This window comes from Natator depressus, chromosome 1, assembly GCF_965152275.1.
Source record: "Natator depressus isolate rNatDep1 chromosome 1, rNatDep2.hap1, whole genome shotgun sequence".
NCBI lineage: Eukaryota > Metazoa > Chordata > Testudines > Cheloniidae > Natator > Natator depressus.
In genome coordinates this window covers 228,564,759-228,588,759 of record NC_134234.1, presented here as the reverse complement: position 1 = coordinate 228,588,759, position 24,001 = coordinate 228,564,759, and the positions used below count along the sequence as shown (strand labels likewise).

The 24,001-nt window shown below is 42.3% G+C and overlaps 1 protein-coding gene across 1 annotated transcript in view; it reads right to left on the bottom strand.

The window, feature by feature from the left end:
- The window catches only part of ITPR2 (inositol 1,4,5-trisphosphate receptor type 2), a 337,337-nt gene that overhangs the window by 62,624 nt on the left and 250,712 nt on the right, over positions 1-24,001 (bottom strand). Inside the window, exons 40-45 of the mRNA XM_074937228.1 lie at positions 23,126-23,309; positions 22,271-22,527; positions 20,920-21,120; positions 18,428-18,538; positions 15,082-15,177; positions 12,612-12,728 (exon numbers count right to left, since the gene is read on the bottom strand). Coding sequence (XP_074793329.1) covers positions 12,612-12,728; positions 15,082-15,177; positions 18,428-18,538; positions 20,920-21,120; positions 22,271-22,527; positions 23,126-23,309 — 966 coding nt within the window. The remainder of the gene's footprint in view (positions 1-12,611; positions 12,729-15,081; positions 15,178-18,427; positions 18,539-20,919; positions 21,121-22,270; positions 22,528-23,125; positions 23,310-24,001) is intronic.

Here is a 24,001-nt window from a genome sequence, read left to right as displayed (position 1 = left end):
TTCATGACAAAACAAAATTCACTTGGGGAGGAAGTGCAAGTATCAGGCTGTAGCATAGCAGCCTTCTTAGACTAACCTCTGTGAACTATGTGAGTGAAGGAGGTGGATGGGATGCAAGAGGGAAAGACCTAGGAGATGAAGGAGGAGCAAAGAATGAATATGGGGAGGTGGAGGACAAAGAGGAGTGGAGACAGAACTGGGAAGACCCCCTCCTTACCAGTGGGGGTCTATTTCACAGCCACTGCAAGGGGAAAGATCTCAATCACTTGCAACTTCTATGAGAGGCCAAGAAACCAAAGTGCCCAGAATAAGTGAACACTATGGGCTCATCTGAAAGGCCAGCACACTGCGCAGCATCCAGCCAGCAGAAAGCAGTGCCCACTCCAAGCAGAGCTGCAGCAGGTAGGTTCCCACCCACAGGATCCCCAGTCTGCAGAGTGGAAGAGCTTCTCTCCTCCTCATGAAGGCCACCAGGACAATATAAAAACTGGAGAAAAGAAAGCATCTCCCTTCCAGGAGCTCTCAATTCTATTGCTTGAAAGCACGTTCCTCTTTTTGGTTTCTTATTCTGAGCAGAAGTAGAATGGGAAATAACACTTCTATGCAATCTTTCTATCTACAGCTGTCTAACAAATAGAGTCTAAAAAAAAGCAAGTTAAATATCCACACAAGCAAAGTAGGCAGCTGCTTACTACCCTGCTCTTTTGGGGGCCCCACATCCCCTTGAAGTCTTGGGATGGCCCTGCCTTATTCTCCAGCCGTGGGACTGGAAGCAGAGGAAAAAGGATACCGCCAGACAACCTCCCCTGCTCTGCCAGAAAGACAAGTGCAACTTGTGGCATGATATCTCCTGCTTGGGACCATGCTCTTGTTCGGGTCCTCCAAATTATACGGCCAATCCTGCTAGTATCCCAACCTCTTTAACAGGTATTTCTCAAAGCTCAGAAAATTATTTTGTGACAAAAAGTTCTCTTGCCCAAAGACGAATTGGATTAAAGTGGAGAACGGGCAGCTGAGCCCTGCAAAGAGAATTCACAACTGTCCAAACTCACTCACCTTTTTCTATTCACCAGTGGGGACTGTTATGCACATATTGGGAGGTGAGGCAGGAGTGGGGGGTTGACCACATGAAAGAAAGGAGCAGGAGATCAGATGAGATGCTTCTTCCAGCAGCCAGTATGGCACAGCCTTCCCACCATTTTAAATAGTGCTGCTGGACTTTTGCCTCATCCATCCACTTAACAGAACAAAAAACAGAATAGCTGTTTTCAGGGCTTGGTAATGGGGAGAGGAGTAGGCAAAACAAAATGCGATGATATTTCCTTTCCAAATCCCACCTCTTTACTGCAGTCATCTGGACAATATTTGCACCAGCCACCTATGAATTAGCAGCATATGCTAAGAAAGCAAAGGAAAGTGAGCGGTGGAGGTGCAACCTTCATCCTAGACAGACACTCCTTAGTCCTACTCATCAGATATGAGCTATTGGTGTTAGCCAGCAATTAAATGATGATCAACAGATAGAAACATAGAAAGAAGAGACTGGTGAGCAACTGATGCTCATCCTTGGCAATCACAACAAATCAGTGACTGCACTGCTACTGACTAGGAACCGAATGGCTAGGCAGCAGTTCTGCAGAGAAGGACCTAGGGGTGACAGTGGACGAGAAGTTGGATATGAGTCAACTGTGTGCCCTTGTTGCCAAGAAGGCTAACGGCATTTTGGGCTGTATAAGTAGGAGCATTGCCAGCAGATTGAGGGACGTGATCATTCCCCTCTATTCGGCATTGGTGAGGCCTCATCTGGAGTACTGTGTCCAGTTTTGGGCCTCACACTACAAGAAGGATGTGGAAAAATTAGACAGAGTCCAGCGGAGGGCAGCAAAAATGATTAGGGGGCTGGAGCACATGACTTATGAGGAGAGGCTGAGGGAACTGGGATTATTTAGTCTACAGAAGAGAAGAATGAGGGGGGATTTGATAGCTGCTTTCAACTACCTGAGAGGCGGTTCCAAAGAGGATGGCTCTAGACTGTTCTCAGTGGTAGAAGATGACAGGACAAGGAGTAATGGTCTCAAGTTGCAGTGGGGGAGGTTTAGGTTGGCTATTAGGAAAAGCTTTTTCACTAGGAGGGTGGTGAAATCTCCTTCCTTAGAGGTTTTTAAGGTCAGGCTTGACAAAGCCCTGGCTGGGATGATTTAGTTGGGGTTTGGTCCTGCTTTGAGCAGGGGGTTGGACTAGATGACCTCCTGAGGTCCCTTCCAACCCTGATATTCTATGAATGACGTGGGATGTGATCCAGCAGGTGATCCAGAGGAAAAATCATCCTAATGTCACTAGCCATACACCAGGTGGGAAAACTGGACCCCAGTTTGTACAACCCTATGCATGAAAGCAAGAGCCACCATACTTAAGTGTCTGTTTCTACCCTGAGATACTACTGGTGTCCTAAGTAATTTTCCATCTTATTCTTGATGTAAAGAAAACGTAGCCATCTGTTCTACCAGAATTTGCTAGCTGGAAATTTCAACATGATTGCACTCCCCACGAAAGGGCAATAACCCCATTTTATGCAAGTCCTTTGCAGATCACCTGTAACGCACCAGTCCCAGCTCAGCCTCGGATGTAAGACTTTGTCTATGGTAGTACGGTTACAATTCAATACCATGTATATATCTATTAATCAGGGTGCCTCTGCTGGAATATAAACAATGTCAGTGGTATATTACATATATTTCTGTGCAGACAATATTATGCACTGTGGTTTATGGTGACAAAGTGCAGTCCACTTTGAAAAGTGAGTGTAAAAATGGCACTGTGGGATTCCACATTTAATCTCTCTCAAAGATTCTAGATCAGATTTGTTCAGTTTACAGGTAGAATGATTTTTCTCCCTATAATTCTCACCTCTGCAAACTCAGCCTGAAAACCGAGTGGTGTTCTTTCTGCTTCATATATCGCCCCCAGTAACGAGGATTCTGCAGGGTAAGTGCTGCCCTTCATTACGCTGTTACTGACCGTATGGCTTCAGTGGAAAGCACCAGTGTAACCGAGAGCAGAACATGAAGGCAATGGAACAGATTTTCAGCTGGTACAAATCAGTGTAGCTCTTCTGACTGCAATGGAGCTATTCCAATTTACGCCAGCTGAGAATCTGGCCCAAAAAGGAACTGGCCCTGAAGTAGGAACTCCACTAAAAATTCTGCTAGTGAAATGAGAGCCAGAAGAAAATCCAGCTCCTTCTCCTAAAAAAGTAGTAACTATACTTTTGTCACTGAGGTGAGCAGATAGGACGGTGGATACATACAGCAAGCAGCAAGTCTCTTGAAGAAGAGAGTAGCATCTTACACAGCCACTTTTCAGAGCAGAACCACACATTAATACTCGTGGTATTCCCTCTAGTATGCCTTATGGGCCCCTTTTCTACAATAAATTGTATTTCCCAGATACAGAGATCTTAAAAACCATAAATCATATGGACACAGGATAACTGAAGTTAGAGGTAGGAAACCCCCTGCCCAGTTAATCATGTCTACCTCCATGTTAATGCAATATACAGTCCCCAAACAGAGGATGTATGTGATATCAGCTGATAACATTTGACCTTATTAAAAATTTTGAGGGAAATGAAAGTAAGCAACACCCATTGGACCAAAGCCTATTAGTGGGATCCTCTAAGCATGGCCACTTCCAACCCCAAGGAGCTTCACTGAAGTCAGTGGGACTCCTCAGAGGCACTAGGACCCATGTTATTCAATTCCATTTTGGAGTTGGATCTTAAATGATGGGGTAATAGCTGGAAGCCAATGTCAACAAAATAGGAAAAGAAAAAGTTGCAGAACAAGTTGCCAAGGATTGGCAGCCTCAGACGTTTGTTTAACTTTCACGGGCTCATTAGTGTCAAGGCCCTGTGGCAGTCTCCATACTGGATCTATACACTGGAGCTGGTTGAAGGTAGAGATAAATACCCTCCTAATGAGCTGCAAGGAGGGTGATGTGCCTCCTGGATTTCTGTTTCAATCTTGGCAATCTGAGTGTAAAAGCCTTGCAACAGCTTCTGATTCTGCTGACATTTAATTAGCCAATGTCATTTTGATGCCATAGACTGTCTCATCAGGATGAGAACTACAAAACAACATGCGGAAAATAAAAGTTTCACAAGAAGTTTCAGGTCTGGCAGCCCAGGATACAAGTCCCCTGACAGTCACGGTTCCTGGGGCAGGTCCCCATTAGCTCCTTGCCTTGGCAATGTGATCAGCTAATGCTTTGCTGAGGCTTGCAGATTTCCTTCCTAGCAGAAAACGCCCACTAAAAGTATAGTGCTGAAGCCTTAAATTCCACTTGCCTTGCAGGAAGACAGTGACTTTTTCAAAGGAACTCAGGGTTACTCTATGGAATTCATCCCGCAGGACTGGTGGGCTTCTAAGATTCTTCATTATTTGTCTCAACCAAGATCAGGGCCCTGCTCTCCTAGGCGCTGCAAAAACATGCAATGAAAGACTATCCTTGTTTCAGAGAGCTTACATGCTAAATAGATAAGGCAGATCAAGGGTGGGAGGGGAAACAGGTGCAGTGACTTGGCCAAAATCACAAGAAAGTCAGGGCCGGAGCCAGGACCTAAACCCAGATCTTCTCATTCCCAGTCCAGTGCCATCTCCACTAGATCATACTCTGAACTAAAAACTTAGCGATGCTCCTGTAAGTACGTACAATGCTTTTCTTTATGCACAAACAGCTGTTTGGGAGGAGACACTCCCATTAAATGTCTTGAGAACCCTCACACTGTGCTGCAAAATGTGGAAATAGTTGGCTGTACAAAAATCGGCGCTACTTATAGATTAAAAGGGTCAGATCCTCACTGATTGTAAATCAGGGTAGCTTCATTTACACCACCTGCAGATCAGTCACTTTGTACTTGTGTCTTATTTCTGGAGTTCCTACTCCCATATATATCAGATACATTTTAAAGTAAATTAGCCACAGATTTATTTTAAAAAAATCAAATGATCAAAATAATTTTAAGTAGTTCATGGGTCACTTTTAACACCAGGTAGCTGTCAGCAGAAACATGGCCTCAACAACACAAAGTCTACTAATGGGGACTGGGGCTAGTAAGGCACAGAATGGTTATCATCTCCCCTCCAGCGGTGGGGGGTGCTGTGTCCACCAGCAGCCAGCGTATCTACAAAAGTTGGCTGTGCTGGCCAGGAAGATGAACTGATGACATGACAAAGCCCTGGCTGGGATGATTTAGTTGGGGTTGGTCCTGCTTTGAGCAGGGGGTTGGACTAGATGACCCCCTGAGGTCCCTTCCAACCGTGATATTCTATGAGCACTCTTCACTGCCAGACTCCATGGGTCTGTCTACACAGCCCACACAATCGAGCCTCCCAAGACTTGGGCTTGCGGTACCACACTAAAAACAGCTGTGTAGACAGCACTCTGAAGCTGAGCTCAGCCTGGGGCTCAGGCTCTGAAGCCCATCCCGCTTCTGTCAGAACCCAAGCTCCAGCCCAAGCTGCAACATCTACACAATTGTTTTTAGCACAGTAGTACGAGGTCTGTGAGCCTAAGTCCGTCGACCTGGGCTGGGAGGCTCACTGCCACGGGCTGCGTAGATGTACCGTGAACCAAGGGGTTCTTGCTGGAATTTAAGGCTGTTCCTCACAGCTGGAAGCCTCTGGAGCATAGTGAACCTCAGTAGTGCTTTACTTATGCGGCAGATGGTACGGAGGGAATGTTGACACACTAGTGAGGAGGGGGGAAAAGACATTCCTCTCTCCTATGGCTCCCACCCACACCTTTTCCTTGGAATCACCTGGTGTTCATGTGTCACACAGTTAATGGAGACCCTTACTGCGAGAACTACAGCCCTTCTCACACTCTATTTCCTTGTTTTGTCTTCTTGTGGGTTCTTTTAAATGCTTCATTAAGTAACCCACTTCTTCTTCAGTAGCATTTCTTTTCAGCCCAGTCAGTCAATTTTACCACAAATGTACTCCTGATTCCGGTCACACTTCCTTCCTGAGGAACACTGCTCTGCTGTCTACTGCTGCCTGCACAGTCAATTCAAAAACCCTGGATTCCTATGCCAAAGGCCAAGATGCACTGAGTGATCTTACCTTGGATCTGGTTGTACACAACTACAGAAATGCCCCTTAGCTTCCACAGCCATTGAATCATGGAAAGCCTGTTTAGCTCCATCACTTCAATCTCCTAGTTGTAACTCTCCTTTGCCCTGACACAAAATTATATTTGTCTCTATTCAATACGTTTCTTTTATTTATTTACATGTATATAACATATACAAGAAAGAACCTATCCAAAACTATACGTACCTTTGCCAAAATTCAAAAGTGTTACCAACTGAAAGAAAGCCAACAGCTGCTCTACACCCTCAAACCAAAAATAACTCCCCCCAGTAAAAATCAGTACCACCTTCCCCCACGCACGAACAGTCAGTCATATGACTAAAGTTCTCCCAGCTTTAACAATCTATATTATTAGCAGCACAGGAAAGTACATATTTAAAAATAGGCTTAACAGTCTCCTTTAAGGAATGGTAAGATACCAGCAATGATGCCTTTCTGATGTATTAAATGCCAATTCCTCCTCATTAGTGTAGTAGCTGGTACTGAGTTAGCATGAGAAGCGGACCAGCTAGTGCAAAGGATTAGAAATCAGGCAACCTGGCTTCTTTTCCCATAACGGCCAATGACTTGTTGCCTTCACCTCTTTTGCATCCTACTTCACAGGGTTGTTGGGAAAATGTAGGCAGTTAATGTTTTAAACTGCTTTGAAGCCCTCAAAAAGAATATGCTATAAAAGACAAATGTGATTCCTAAATATTTCCAGAATTATTATTTGTACTGCTGTAGCTAGGAGCCCCAGTCGTGGACCAGAACTCTGTTGGGTCAGGCACTGTACAAACACAGAACAAAGGATGGTCTCTGCCCCTGCTATGCTCAGAGATATTGGAGGAAATTTCACAGTTTAATATGTTTAAGTACATAGTCATAGAACAAGCCCTTATATGGCCGTGTACTGCTTATATTTTTAACTATGTGGGTAACCAGAATTTCAACAACTACTTGAAACTTTTCCTTAATAAAGGTCTCATTATCAAACCAATCTTATTTGAACTGACAAAATTATTATTTTTATTAAATAGACTGTAGGGTACTATTATTCCCAAAGTATAAATGCAGGCCACCAATTGTCTATTTAACAAATATTCTTTATGCATATACCTATTAATCTACCATTACACATAGTAAACATGGCAGTAAGGAGATTAGATATTTCATGCTACGTTTGATCAACGAATCTTTATTCTACTGCTAATATATTTTAGCAATTCAAATGTACAAGGCTGAATTACTTGTTTCCCTCACTCCATTGATAATTAGCACCAGACGAGAATGTGTATGAGTTACCCATTAACTCAAATTGCTACTGTATGTTTAGTTTTACCTTTATTTATTTTAAGAATTTATCAATGAAAGGGAACTTCCAACTGTGCCAGGCTATCAGGAGATTGTTTGGTTCAAGCCGATGTTCGTTTATGCTGCATACCTGCATTGATATCAAGCAGCGTTAATTTCTTCTAACCACACGGGGTGGGAGGAAACCATCCTTTCATCAGATCTCGGTACCATCAGGAGATTGTAGTATTTACATAAATACTTCTGGCACTCCCTTGGTATTTAACTAAACTTTTAATTTAAGCTTATAAAAAATCTTCTGTTTTCTAGGAAGCTATAATCTGCTCAAAGGGCATTGTGGCGTTTCATAATTATTCTCTCTCTGGCCCCAATTCAGCAAAGCACTCAAGCATGGGCTTAATATTAAGCATTTGCTTAAATACTTTGCTGGATAGGAAGTCTCAAGGCATGATCTTGAGAGGGATGATACCCTACATCAGTGTTTCTTAACCATTGAGTTGTGACCCAAAAGGGTGTCATGAAATGCAACAGGGAATGCGGGGGGTCATGAGGCATTGAAAATTTTATTACAATCTAAAACAAAGAAAATCTGGTTCCCCCCACTCCCTGCACACTCTTACCCCTGAAGGTCAAGTGATCTTTGTCAACCTCTTGAAATACACTAACAAATAAATTACAGGTTTCAGAGTGGGCACTACAAAAACTAAAAACTAATTTCCCCATGCTAATTTCCCCATGCTAATTTCCCCCTACTGTTACTCACACCTTCTTGTTAACTGTTTGAAATGGGCAACCTTGATTACCAGTACAAAAGTGATTTTTCCTCCTGTTGATAATAGCCCACTTTAATTGAATTCAGAGTAGCAGCCATGTTAGTCTGTATCCGCAAAAAGAAAAGGAGGACTTGTGGCGCATTAGAGACTAACAAATTAACTTGAGCATAAGCTTTCGTGAGCTACAGCTCACTTCGTCGGATGCATTCAGTGGAAAACACAGTGGGGAGATTTTATATACACAGAGAATATGAAACAATGGGTGTTACCATACACACTGTAACGAGAGTGATCAGGTAAGGTGAGCTATTACCAGCAGGAGAGCGGGGGGGGATGGAGGGACCTTTTGTAGTGATAATCAAGGTGGGCCATTTCCAGCAGTTGACAAGAACGTCTGAGGAACAGCTGGGGGGCGGGGGGGAGAATAGTTTTACTTTGTGTAATGACCCATCCACTCCCAGTCTTTCTTCAAGCCTAAGTTAATGGTATCCAGTTTGCAAATTAATTCCAATTTAGCAGTCTCTCGTTGGAGTCTGTTTTTGAAGTTTTTTTGTTGAAGAATTGCCACCTTTAGGTCTCTAATTGAGTGACCAAAGAGATTGGAGTGTTCTCCGACTGGCTTTTGAATGTTATAATTCTTGACGTCTGATTTGTGTCCATTTATTCTTTTACATAGAGACTGTCCAGTTTGGCCAATGTACATGGCAGAGGGGCATTGCTGGCACATGATGGCATACATCACATTGGTAGATGTGCAGGTGAACGAGCCTCTGATGTGATTAGGCCCTATGATGGTGTCCCCTGAATAGATATGTGGACACAGTTGGCAACGGGCTTTGTTGCAAGGATAGGTTCCTGGGTTAGTGGTTCTGTTGTGTGGTGTGTGGTTGCTGGTGAGTATTTGCTTCAGGCTGGGGGGCTGTCTGTAAGCAAGGACTGGCCTGTCTCCCAAGATCTGTGAGAGTGACCACACCACACGATCCATTGTCTACAGCCAAGCTCTACGATACAACCGCATTTGCTCCAACCCTCACACAGAGACAAACACCTACAAGATCTCTATCAAGCGTTCTTACAACTACAATACCCACCTGCTGAAGTGAAGAAACAGACTGACAGAGCCAGAAGAGTACCCAGAAGTTACCTACTACAGGACAGGCCCGACAAAGAAAATAATAGAACGCCACTAGCCATCACCTTCAGCCCCCAACTAAAACCTCTCCAACGCATCATCAAGGATCTACAACCTATCCTGAAGGACGACCCATCACTCTCATAATGTGAAAATCAGGATGGTTTCTTTGTGCTATGCACAGTCACATTTTTGTTGCACCATTTAACCAATTGACTATCTGGTTTGACATTCCAGACTTAGAAGGGCCAGTGTACAGATCAAACTTTTATGTGCTACTTGTTTCAGAAGCCTTTGTAAAGTCTAAATTTACATCACATCACAGACACAGCATGTCATCTGAGTTCTCCTTGCTGAGAGCCTTTCTAATATCACAAAGGAGAAGTCAGCTTGATTTAGCATAATCTATATTTTAAATTATTATTATAAACACCATGCAGGTTCCCTTTGATTGAGGTGTGAAAAGAGGAGGTACTGGAACGAACACTGATCATCAAGAACTCACCAGGACTGGACGGTATTCATCCAACAGTGTTGGAGGAACCTGAAAAAGTAGTAACTGAGAAAAACTCAAGGTTTGGCTCTGAGCAAGGAGCTTGAACATGACACAGACGAAAGGAATGTTTGGCCACAGTAGATTCTTGTGAAACAAATCACGCACGCTGTCCATCTGGTAATAATGGGGGGGTTTCCAGCCCGTAGTACCGAGCACCCATTTGCGTCATTACTCTGTACTGCTGTGGGCAACAGAAAGGCTTCATTTGGAATCTGCCCCCACTCCAGTGTACGATGGGAGTGCAGATTATGCTGGTCCCCTGGGGATGGCTCAGTTCTGTTTCCTCTGGTTTGTGTTCCCCACTCTGCTTACAATGCACGGGACAGGAAGAGTGGGAAGCAGTAGTGCCAGGAAAAGGATGAAGTCAGTGGAGGGGAACCAGCATGAACAATGGTCCCACATGGTCTGCAGAGGAGGACAGGGATGATAGACAAGAGATGTGAGGGCAGGGTGGGGAGAAAAAGAAATGTTGACCAACTTGATGATGCACAGTTAACAGTAAGGGGTCTTCTGTGTCTTGCTCTGCAGTGTGGGGCCATAACACAGTCCTCAACCTTTCTTGTGATGTATTTATATCTTTCTGTGCATAGCAGGTCAGACATTTACAAGAAAGTCTTTTGCTTCTGGTAAAACCAACCACAGGAAGGGCAGGGAAGGATGTAGTGGTGGCAAAATGCAGAACCCACTCCAGCCTTTAAAAGAGTAACGACAAAAACGGAAAGTCTGAGTGCTCCAAAATAAACTGTCTGTGCATGAGTTTGTGATGAGAAAAAGAGGAACTCTAATCTGGACTCTGCTGCTAGAATGGTACAGATGCTGTAGCCAAAGTAGGTGGCCACACGGAAGCAGCTGAAAAGCTATACCAGTTGTGAAAATGGTAAAAAACTAACAATGAAACCGCAAGGAGCAAAGCAAAGAAATATGATGTAAATTAGGTCAGCTACACAGAGCGGAGAGTACAGTCACCAGTACGCTGTTTATACATAAGACAGCATTAGAGGGTGTTTAGAGAACAGGATAGGAACTAGGCAACAATGATCTTACTCATGAGGAACAAAAGTTCATATCCTACCCAGCCCAGAGTGATTGAAAGGACGCATGTAGAAAGAGTTTGGTAGTCAAAGATTTGTTTTCATGTGCCAAAAATCAGCTTTTCATTAACAGGGGTCGGGGGAAGGGCCTAAACAACATGGTTTAATCGTCTAATGCTCTGTTATGTGGCTGTATGGTGTTCAGCATGGCTGTACATATAATAATAAATAGATGTGTTCATTGGGATAGCCAACTGCAGGAAGGGAAATCAGTCAGTTTTGTAAAATCTGTACATCAAGCATAGATTTTCCTGCCAAACCAATATCCCCGTTGTCTTCTATAGGGCATGAAGGGGCTCAGTAAATTGTTGCCAACATCCAGGATGTGACCAAAATGCCCCACCAAGGATCAGACATACGGAATTGGTGTTGCTTTCTTAGTAGTGATTGTATAGCTCCTGGCAGGGCAACAGTATCCCAACAATCTTTTCTTACATAGCTTTAGCCCTAATTCCCCTTTGTCCTGAACCTTGTGTAGTCATTGACACCAGGCACAGTAAGCACAAAGTGGGTGTAAAATGTTCCCAGTGGTGCAACTGATTGTACTAGGTGCAAGGTCCACAAAATTCCCATTGTCTTTATTAGGGGCACTGCAGGCAGCGTAAGGGTAGAACATGGCTCTCCATAACATAATAGCAATGAGAGCCCTTCATTGAACATGTTGAAGACACAAAAATGAACATAATTCACATTTCTCACCTTATTAGTGTAATTGTAACCTGTCCTCTTTTCTTCTTCTAGTCAATATTACTCACATGTTAAGGAATATGCTTAACTTTGTATTTTCTGACAATTTATTTAGAAACTCCCATATCTCTACATTTTTAACCTGCACCTGCTCTAATAAAAAATAATTAAAAACAAAAGATAAGGTTCCTACCAGGGAACAGCAAGTACTATCGGCCTGTACCATCTTTATTACAGGGCTTCATTACTAAAGTGACAGTCTTTCCTTTTTCCACCGGGGGGGGGGGGGAAGGGGAGGGGGAGGGAAATCTCGCTCTCTCTTATTTGTGGCGTACCAATAAAAATCTGTATGGTCACCTTTACAGTGCACAAAAGATGTGTGATAAGAGAGCCCTGCGCAACAACTGCATATCCCAAAAGGAACAAAATTCCCATACGGCCATACTATTAATGTAAAATTAACAGCTGTAAAATAATATTAGTATTTTATTAATATTCATTTCATATAAGAATATAAAACATGAATTAAAATCTAATTGATGATAATCTGATTCAATTTATGCTTTAATTAAGATAAATTATTTTTACATGCTGATCTGAGCCAAAGACTCCCAGACTAGGAAATGACAAAAGAAGATAAACTGAGTGTACATTACTTGCTCCATTCTAGGTTATAATTTACATCTCAACAGTACTCACACATCATGGGCACAGCCCACGCACACAGCAAAACCACACACACTTTGATCCTGGCCCCAAAGACACACTAGAGAAAATGATATCCTATATAAGCTCGATCCTACAGACGTTACATAGGCAAAACTTCAATTGTTAATGCACACAGATCTAGGGTAGAATTGAATGACATCTTGCAGCCTTTAACACTTCTCTTTTATGGACACAGACACACAATAACAAAAGACATACCTGATGTGCCAGTATGTATATATTGTGGCCAACGTCTTTTGGTGAAATATTATCTCCATTCTCCTCATCATCATCACATTCCAGAGCCTGATTATATGCGTTCTTCATTACGTCCACCTTTAAAACAAATACAATCAAAGGGCTGTCAAATATTTTAATTCCATGAAAAATGTGAACTGCATTCAGATTTGCTCACTGTGCTCGGCTCAAATTTGGACAGGTCCCGTGAAGTCCTACAAGAAGAAGATGTACGCTGAAAAGCACATTCTGAATTAACAGCAGCCTGAGAAGGTGTTCGGTTTATTCTTATCTCAACCAATTGCACTCTGCTTTGCTGTTTTTCCTCTTTGCCATTGTAAGACAAACTGCCAAGTTCACAGCAAAAATTGAGTCTGTGTATTTCAGGAGAAATTAATCCAGACATGGAGGATTTTGGATACCAGTGTAGAAGGAGGGTTCATGGCTAGAGCACAAGCCTGGGTCCAGTTGCCTGCTCTGCCACAGCTTCCTGTGTAACCTTGGACAAGGTCCAAATCCTCAAAGGTGTTTAGGTGCCTGTCTCCCATTGATTTCAGTAGGAGTTCGGTGCCTAAACACCTTCGAGGATTTCGGCTTTACGTTCTCTATGCCTTGGTTCTCCATCTACTGCAGTAATGGGAACCCAATAGGTACTTTAGCTAGACAGATAGTGAAGCCCTGCTGTGGGGCTTTGGGGGAGGAAAAGAGGGGGTTGTGCAGATTATTCTCGACCCCCCGCTGTATGCGCCATATGGGATTTCTGCATTAATGACTAACAAGCTGATATGGAGGGGGCACAGGGAACGGGGCAGAGTAGGGTGACTGAATCCATGCTTACAGAGAGGGGTAATGATTATTCCCGTAGGCTGGAATAGCAGCCCTGGAGGGGTTGCGTTACAGTCTCACGGCCTAGCTGTATGTTGGGAGGGAAGTTTGTACCACTCCACCCCTGGTTTCTTAAGCTTTGTACACGGAGGGCCGCATTTTAACCTTCTGAATGTCTTACATACTGACAGGGTGAAATCTTGACCCCACTGAAGTCAATGACAAAACTTTCACCGACTTCAGTAGTGCCAGGAATTCAAGCATTGATTTTTTTTTCCTAATAGTCACCAGTAAAACAGTATAAAAATGGGTTTCTGGGAGAGAGTGCAAGAAAAATTAAGTTATCTACAATTAAGATTAAAATCTAACAATGAACTGTGTGGAAGAGCTTGTGAAATTCACCTTTTCCATTTTTAAAACCCAAGTTAATCATATCATGTGCTTCAAGGGATAAACTAATGGCTTTGCAAGGGTCAGGAAGGAATTTTTCTCTCCACATAAAACACTGCACAATTACTTGGTTTATTTGGTCTTATCCTCAAAGCCTCAAGGCCAGAGGCATGATACCAGACTAGATGAACCACTGATCTACTCTGTTTTAGCAAATTCTTTGAAAACCCCCCACTAATTTCTACTAAATTTTGTGAAGCTCAAAATGGCAACATTTTTCACTAACATAACTTCTGTGAGAAATCAATACAAATCCTGGGCCTCGAGAAAGGGTGCTTTTTGAAACGTATGTTTAAAGGAAGATTGCTGACACTGCAGGCAGTGCCTTGTTGTTGGGACTTATAATGCAGGACACTTGCAACCTATTCCTGGCTGGAAGCATGCAGCAACATGTGTATACACAGCAGCAAGCTGTGTATAAAAGAGCAGTCAAAGAGGAAGGGAAGGTAGGAATCAGGGACAGGATGTTGGGATGGTCAGGGATCTTAAGGTCTCTCAGAGAGTTTACAGAAAATATAATTTCTTTGTACCTCACATAGGCGCTGATCCTGCAATGAGATCCAGGGGAGAGGAAAGTGGGGGCGGGGTGGAGCCTGACTCACTCAAAGTGCTCTGCACAGGCACCAGGGGAGATCCACACAGATCTTACTGCAGGATGGGATCATGTTTTTTCCAGTCACCAAATTGTCCATATTGGATGGAACTGGCCACTCCCCCAGCTTTTCCACCATAACAGAAATTCACGGGGGACAATTACAAATATTATCCCTATTCAAAGATAAAAGTAAAAATATGTTTTTGACTTTTTTGTTTTGCCTGTGAGGTGCATTTTTTTTTTCTTAGCGTGGTATCACAAATGGTACAAGCTTAATTTCCCAGCTACCGACAAAATGTACTTGAAGACAGTTTACTGGAGTATGATAATTTAGTTAGGAAACAATTACAGAAAAGTGCTTGGAATGGATAAAAATAATGAAGTCATAAAGAATGAAATCATGCATGCATGATCCTTCAAAAATACCTTTGGAGAATTAGTACTAGCTTGATATGCTATATCCCTATATGCAGCCATTCCTGTTCAGTTTAGACACAGATCCTTTACAAAATATTTTGATGATAGAGTTTATTGGGGGTGGGGTATAGCCAAAAGATTTATGAATATCAGAAGTTTTCTTACCAGTTCCCTTGGTCTCATATTAAAAAGGATTCTTTCTGCATTCTCACTGTCATGCCTGCTTTCCATAATAGCCAGCAAAAGCTTAGAGGCATTGTTCTAGAGATACAAAACCAAGTTAATGCAAATGTAAAATCTATTTCATGGATTAACGATCCTTGCATTCATTTTAATTGAAATTACTAGGACCACTTTTTTTAGTGGATACGATTTTAAACTGCTTGCATCTTTTATGTTATTGACATAGTAAATAGCTGCCCTCTGACTTTAATGTCAATGTGCTGTAAAAATAACTAACTACATATAATATATTGGAAGGGCTATTTTAAATATTGAAAAATATCTGACTTTTAAATACAAAGCTTTATTCTGCATTGAGCACAACAAATGAGATCCCATTTCCTGTTCTTATTGCCCAGCTCACAGTTTTTGTCATTTTGTTAAACAATTGAGAGCAGAGGTAATTACAAAGTGTACCATACAAAAGGTTTTGCCTATGACGCATGTTTCCTTCCCTTTTTGTTTTTTAAAGCATAATTAATTACCCGAAAGGCTATAAAATCAACAGATTTCATGCATTTCATAATCTTCAAATTTAATCTGAATACCAAGTACTGAGCATATTCCTGGACTCCTGGCGGGAGTGTTAACTATCGGATTTTCACTCAGATCTCTCCCAGGGATAAAATACCATGTCCTTAAACAGTAGTAGCTCCATAACTTCCAAGAGTCTGGGACCTGATCTTGCTCCAATTAAAATCAATTGGAGTCCACTGGGGAGGAAGGTTGGTCTCATGGTTCAAGCACTATACTGGGCAGACCTTGGTTCAATTCCCAGCTCTGCTGCAAACTTCCTGTGTGATCCTAGGCAAGTCACAACCTCTGTGCGCCTCAGATCCCCATCTATAAAATGGGGATAATAATACTTCTACACCTCACAAGCATGTTGTGAGGCTAAATGTATTTGTGTTTGTGAATTGCTGAGATACTATGCTAACCCCAAGAGGTCCCCTGTATGAAAATGCGAAGGCATAATGGGGTCCCTTGCTAGAAGCACAGCTGGAAATGCACCTATTATTAAGGCTGCCCAATACTTCCCAATCCTGTTCTCAGTCGCTTATCAATTTGCCAAACTAACTGTTCGGGCTGAAATTTGACACGCTGGATGCCTGCCCCAGGCAGAATTATTTTGGAAAATTTCAGCCAAAAAAGTTCAGCCCTTTTCAAGAATGAAGCAAAAAACATTGTTTTGCCCATGTTAAAACGTTCCTGTAACTTCTTCTTTGAGCAGTTCTATAACCCCCATGCTCTGGAATGGGGACTTAAAATTTGGAAGGGGGTGACCTTTGTGGGAGGATCAGGCCTTTTGTTTTCCACATGAAAATCCACCTACATTTCACCAAGTTATAAGCCTTTGGAAAAAATCACAGTTTGCACATGCTTGGTAGAGACTTGCTAGACCTTGACAACTTTAAAATCTTCAAAGCGTTCTGTCCACGGTGAAGCATGTTCCCACTCAGGGCTGTGCAGGACTCTCTCTGCAGTTGAGGTTCTGAGATGCTGAAGGCTATGCTGAAGTCAGTCACTGGAACTCCTGTTCTCTCGAGCCCCCCACCATAGACCCAGGAAAATACTGGACCTGGGTGGGGTGCAGTGGGCCCAGTTGGACAAGGAACCCTAGGGGGAAACTGGGACAGGAGGAGGGGGGGCAGAGTAGGATGGGTTGGGCATGGAGCCGCAGACTGGAGGGAGTCCCATTGGATGAGACGCTGGTGAAGGAGACTGCACCTGGCTAAGCAAGGATGCTGATATTGGGAACCAGTGGGGTGGAAGGAAGGAGATGGGGAGGAAGGGAGACAGATCTGATGAGGAGCCAGGGCACAGGGGGGAGAATTGGCACTAGTTGGGCAAAGGCAGTGGGGCAAAGAGCCAGGAACAAGGAACCAAAGAGGATGTGGGGGCAGGTTGAGATTGGATGAGGAGCCTGGGGAGGAAGAGAGTGACTGAGAACCAGTGGGGACAGGGAAAGTGTGTGTGTGGGAGAGACAAAGGACAGAGTCATTGGGGCGGAGGGGGAGAAACAGAGATTGGCTGGGCAAGGAGACTGGGCACAAGATATGGTGGAAAGAAGGTAGGTGCTGGGATGGGGTGTCTAGAGAGTAAGACAAGAACTGCCTGGGCAAGGAGACTGGGACTGAGATAGGAAGCCGGAGGAGTGGAAACTGGAACTGGGTATATGAGAAGAATGGGCCTGGGACAAGAAGACAGGGACAGGTTGGAGTGGATGGGGCAGGAGGAATCAAGCATAAGGAGATCATCTTTATTTACATAATGACATACTATTTTTTCCAAAAGACTTCTGCCTCATTCAGGGCACAGGGTGGACCTGCACTGGGGATGAATCAGGGTGGTGTAGGGAAGGAGACTGCTGTCTGTAGGACCCCTGCTGCACTTGTTCCAGAAGTTGGAACTTGTGCAGTGAATGAGGTGGGAGACTGCAGGAAGAAAAAGGATGGTCCCATGATTAAGGCAGTTGAATACTGCACTGGTGAACTGGATTCTAGCCCTTTACCGCAGTGCTCCTGCAGGATGTTGGACAAGTCACTTATAAACAAACTTTTCACAGGTGGTCACTGTGTGCCCATTGTCTGGGTGGCCAACTTGAGCCCCTGAGCACTGATTTACAGAACATATAAAGTGCTTTACAATGCTATGAACACGGAAAAAATCAGGTCTCAGGTGTCTTAAATTGGGCACCCCAAATGAGTGGGGCATTGAATAATGAGGAGAAATTAGAAGGCTGAATAGCTGCTCATTAAGTGAGCATCATCCATCCTGTGCAATGAAGGGTCCTATGAAAAAAATAGTATGTAATCATACAATTAAAGACGGTATCATAATGCAGATGTCCAAGGGGACCCAGTTAAGGTTGCACGGGCAACCTTATTCCTGGCATTTTGTAATGTTTGATGAAAAAATTTAGACCAGTTCTGTTCATATGTAGCAATACCTGAGGTGTCACACTACTTGAGAAGCACACCACCAGATTTTACATCCGGAACACAGGCTCTTCATACCAGATATACAGTATCTATTTGATAAGGTTTTTAGAGGAAGTTGAAGGTAAGTTCCTGGATATGATGGTGGGTAGAAAGGAATGTCTCTGTGTCTGATTCACTGGCTGAGCTGAGCCGAATCGAGTTAATTTGCTTACTAAGGCCACCAGGTATATTATGCCGTCATGACACTAAGTAAGCGTCAGGATGCCTAGCACTCTTGCATAGGCATTTTCATCATCATCATCATCATTACTTGAATCTGAATAGATAAATAAAAATATTTTCCATACCTTTAGCTGAAGCACCAGGTCCATGCAATATTTGCCAAGAGGGTTTATGTCATTCAGGATCAGTGCAATTATAATATCAATTCCATTAGACTCATGGGTAGCAATGCAGGTCTTTTTAAAATGAAAAGAAAAGAGAGAGATGCACACATATGAGCATATTTTCAAAACAAGGGCCCAGATCCTAGGCTGCTCTGTGGCAGCATTATACCCAATGGCCAGTGCAAAGTGGCCCTAAAGCAACGGTAGCTGGCCATAGGAGGGAGGATCAGCCCCATGGAGCAGGAGCTTTCTGTTGTGTAGAGCCAACATGTCACCACCCATCCCTGCTACAAGTCCCTGCTACCTCCCGCTGCTATTTTTAGCACTGTGGTGTCTCACTGATTCCCCACTATTGGAGCTTCTCTCCTCTGCGGGGAACAATGTCCCCCAGTAGGAAAAGTCTCTGGCAGGAGGAAAGCAAGGGGGAAAGGCTCTACCAGCTCCCTGCTGCTGGAGTACTTCCCCTCTGTGGGGAAAGGCTGATGGACCTTTCCCTGCTGCCTCCCCCCTTCCAGAACCCTTCCTTGCCTCAGGAAAAGACTCTGGCCATGGGGAAAGGTCCACCAGCTCCCTGCTGCTAGAGCCCTTCCCCCTCCACAGCGAAACGTTCCAGCATCGGGGAAAGACTCTGAATGGTGGGGGAGCTACTGAAGCCTTTCCCCCCGCCTCCCCTCTGCCAGAGCCTCTGTCTGACCTGTGTAGCTACACGTACACACTGAGGTATGGACACAGCCTATTTTTCTCTGCAGCGGGGAGCTACACATCATACTACATGCTACCACCAGTAGTGTAGACGTAGCCTACATGACTATATGATTTGTGTGCACAGATGCAGGTTTTATATATTTTATATACACACACACACGGGAGGGTGCTTGTTTTTGTTTTTTTAAAAAATACAGCATCTGAAATTTGCAACTGTGGCGAACGGTAATTCTGAATATTTTCACAACTAGAGTTCTGGCCCTTTTCAGCTATAACAAACACCAGGCTAAAAAAGCTTGTGGATTTTTTTTTAAAAAACATTATATAACATTAGAGAAGAAAAAGCTTAAAAATAAAAAGCAGAGAAAAATGAGATCGAAATGACAGCACTGAGTATCTGCCTCTGAAATACACAAGATCACATCTTCAGTTGATGTAAAAGAGCATAACTTCATTCCTTAGTTACTTCACAGCAGGTCTAGGTAACGAAGTCTAAACAATCAATCATATTTTTTCATTACCAGTGTTCTCTGTGAAGCTAGATAAAAAGTTAACTTGAAAACACATTTTTCTTTCCTTTTACAGCACTCTAATTATCTCTGTATTTTCAAATAGTTTGACCCATGAGTTTTTAAGCAAATATGATTATCTTTCCGTGCACTTTAGCTTTTTTTGAAGTATGAATTAAGGCTGCTTGATTGTCAGTATTGCAGACAAACACACTTTGTAGTTAACCAAGATATATGCTAGGAAGTAACATTAATATTTAACTGTATGATCCAACAGCTAACCATTTTAGTATTAAGAAACATGTTTTTATTTTGTAATTCTGTCCACTGCAAATTTCTCCATTCCTAATCCATAACAAAAGTTGTGAAATTACATCTGCTGTTACATATTTTCTTTCGTTTACCCAGGCCAAATACAGTGATGTAAAATACTCAGGTATATGACTTTATAGACTCCATCCAGCAATGCACTTAAGCACATATTTAACTATAAGTCCTCAACGGGACCATTCGTGTGTTTAAAGTCAAACAAGCTTAGGTCCCTAAATCTGTGCCAGCAAACACTGAACACACCTTAAAGTAACTGCTGAGGACAGAAAAGCATGGCAGCATACACCTCACACCTGCCTCTTCCTGAGTGTATTTTTTAGGAAAATCCCTGACATCTGACTGAAGAATTGCATCACCACTACCCAGTCTTGAAGATGCTGGTCTTGCAAGTACAGCAGAATGCTGCATTAAACACTTGGGAACTATATGAATTACAGTCGGCATATTCTAGAAACCTTCAGAAAGACCACCACAGATAAAAGCTAAAAAATGAGTGAGATTTAGGTTTTATTGCTTATTTGGTTACTAATGACTTTGCCATGTGCTGCCACAATTACAGTTCAAAACCTGAAAGGACTCTCAAACTGTGTGGGGGAGGTTTGGTTTAAATCCTGGCCCTATTATGGCCAATAGCAAAACTCCCATCGACTTCAATTTGGCCAGGATTTCACCCCACCTATATCTGAGAGATTGTACTACAGAGAAGACCTGATTAGACAAAACGAGTCCAAGCTCTGATAAAAGTGCATTTTCAAAGGCATCTTAAACCTTATGAAGGCTTCAAGTATGGTACAGCCAGCCATATAATTTGAATCAGGTCCTGAATTATTAAGAATATGAAAACGTTATGTAATGCCCATGGACACACAGGTAAATTCTTCCTTGCCAAAAAACGGTTATTCCAGCTACCTGATTTTCATGACATGGGCCTTGGCAGTATTCGGTCAAGCTCTCAAGGGTTTGGTTCACCAGAACTACATTCTTCTCGTTGATGTATAGCCCCAACAGGCCCAGGCCGCCTGTCGTGCTTCCACAAATGCAGTCCAAGAACTGGAGAGTCTCACACACTAGGTTGTAATTTGTTTTGTTGTTCTGATTTCTTAAGAAGGTCTGAAAAGAAAATAAGAGATCAGGCACCACACCGGAATAGCTTTACATTTTAACGGTAATTCTCCACTTGCCTGGTGTGATAAATGAAGGTGGAGGGTGTGGGGGAAGCTCCCTTTTATGGACCCAGCCAGCCAGTTAGCTATAAAATCCCTCTTAGTAGCTGTTCTCTACTTGCTTTACCTGTAGAGGGTTAAAAAGTCTCCCTGCATAGGTAAAAGGAAGAGAGTGGGCATCTGACCAAAAGAGCCAATGGGAAGGCTAGAACTTTTTTAAAATTGGGAAAAAACTTCCCCTTTGTCTGTCTGTTGTGGTTCTTGGGGAGAAGCAGGAAGACAGGGCTGCAGTTATGTTGTAAGAGCTTGAGCCAGGAAAAATCATCAAATCATAACTAGAAACTACTCACTTGAAACCCCCAGAAGACGCAATTAGGTTTATTTCTTTATGGCTTGTGGATTCCTCTGTGCTAATCCCAAATGCTTTTGTTTTGCTTGTAACCTTTAAGCAGGACCTCAAGAAGGTTATTCTTGATGCTTAGTTTTTGTAAGTGGGTTTTTTTAAAATCTAGCAATAGCCTAAGTTTCCAGATGTATTTTCTTTCTTTTTGGTTTTAATAAAATTTACCTTTTTTAAGAACAAGATTGGATTTGTGTGTCCTAAGAGGTTTGTGCACATGTTGTTTAATTAGTTGGTGGAAACAGCTGATTTCCTTTGTTTTCTTTCTCAGTTCTTCCCCAGAGGGTGTGTGGTGTGTGTATGTGTGCGTGAGAGACAGAGAGAGAGAAAGAAGGGGCTCGAGGGTACCCCACAGGAAGGAATTCCCAAGTGTGCCTTCCTGGGTTCTCAAAGGGGTTTTTGCACTTAGGTGGTGGCAGCATCTACCCATCCAAGGTCAGAGAAAGCTGTAACCTTGGGAGTTTAATACAAGTCTGCAGTGGCCAGTATTAATTTTTTAGAATCCTTGAAGGCCCCCACCCTCTGCACTCTAAGTGCCAAAGTGGGGAATTAGCCTTGACACCTTGTGAACAGGTGAAAATTTCACCACACAAAAAAAACAAAACAAAAAACCTGTAAATTTAAGTACTCAGAATTCAGGAAATACAAAAAATTAAGTCAAATGCACAATCTTTCCACCTATTCTACAGAACCATACCTGGAGCTCTCGGTTGTGGTTCTCACATAGCAACTGAAGAAATCTCAGTATTGGCTGCATGATTGTGATAGCAGGGCTCATTGTTGCTTCCTCCGTGGACTTTTCTTCTGTGTTTGTAGTATCTGTTGCTGAGGCCATAAGATCTATTTCTGGGTCCATTTCTCTTCTATACACAGAGTAAGCTTTGGATGTTGCAGAAGACGCTTCTGTTAACTGCCCCTTCATGCCCTGTTTCAGGTGCAGTGTTGAATCCCTTACTGTAAATGAAGACGATAATTCCCATTTTCCCCCGGCTCGATTCATTAATAAATAATGAACAACAACAGTGTTTGGGGTTTTTTTTTTTTTTTACACTCAACCACTAAAGACCTCTAGGCAACACATAAAAAAATATCAGAGCCATGTTCACAAAAGAATAATGTTTTCCAAATAAACCACGAACGCTGAAACAGAAAATTGAAACAAAAAACCACTGTCCTTCTGCCACATACAATAAACGATGAGAACAATGGATGAACCACCGACTGGGAATTCAGTTCTTATGCTGGAATAAGTCTTTCACAAACAGCCCTATTAGTTTCAGCTTTATTTCTGTTTGTATAAAAATACAAGGCCAAATCCTTTGCCTGTGTAAATCGGCGTAGCACCACTGATGTCAATAGAGCTATTTTGATATAACCAACTGAGGATCTAGCCCATAATTTAGAGACAATTTTCAAACAGCTACTTTTATTTCAGCAGCCCGGAGTCTGCTGTTGTTGCTCTGAAAAGCAGCTATGGTATCAGTGATGCTATACATGCTGTTCGTATACAAAGCATTTCTTTTGCCTCTATTTTAGAGAAAATCCCCTTTACCTCTTTTTCTTGGAGCAGATATGGTTATGTCACTATCATCATCCTTCTTCTTGCTACCCAAATCAATAGTGTTGACTGTCACTGTTGATCGTATTTCCTGCTGAGCAGTTTTCATGCGGTCATGCAGAACTTTAAAGAATTTTTCTGACTTTTTTTGCTCGTTCAATTGCTGGTAAGTAGAATACTGCAAGAAAAGGTATCCTTTAGATGTCAGTATTTTAAACAAGGAGAAACACATTGTTTCCACAAAACTAGTAATTTCTAGATTATCATTAAATTATGTACACTAACAAAAAACAAATATTGGGTATCGACAACCTAATTCTTTTATAAATTAATATACAGAGCAGGTCAAAATGTTTCAAATTTTGAAACTTCAATGACACTTTGAAATTTTGGAAAAACTGAGGAAAATTCCAATGCTATTTTGACCGCCTGTTGAGTAGGCTGCAATTTTTCACATTTCAAAATATAAAATTTTGAAAAGAGAATGAAAGAGTGAAATTATTTTGTGAAATTTCCATTTTTCTAACAGTTCTAGTGATTTATTATTCCCATTTAATAATAAAACAATAATAATTATGTATATATAGTACGATAGCTTAAACTATACACGTTCTTTAAGTTTTCTTTGTCAGATGCTATTTCTCAAACTTAAATCTACAGACTTTTTCAGAAGGACACTCTTTTTCAAAGGGAACGGAATTAATGATCTCCCTAAGATGCATCATTCTTGCAGGACAAAAATTAGAATCCTTAAGCTAAAAGTATTTACTTATGCATTATTTACAAAATGGAATATTGGTCACTTTTACATTAATTCGGTTTTTGAGGCTTTTGAGAAGTGTAAAACTTTTTCAGAAAGTAACTTAATTT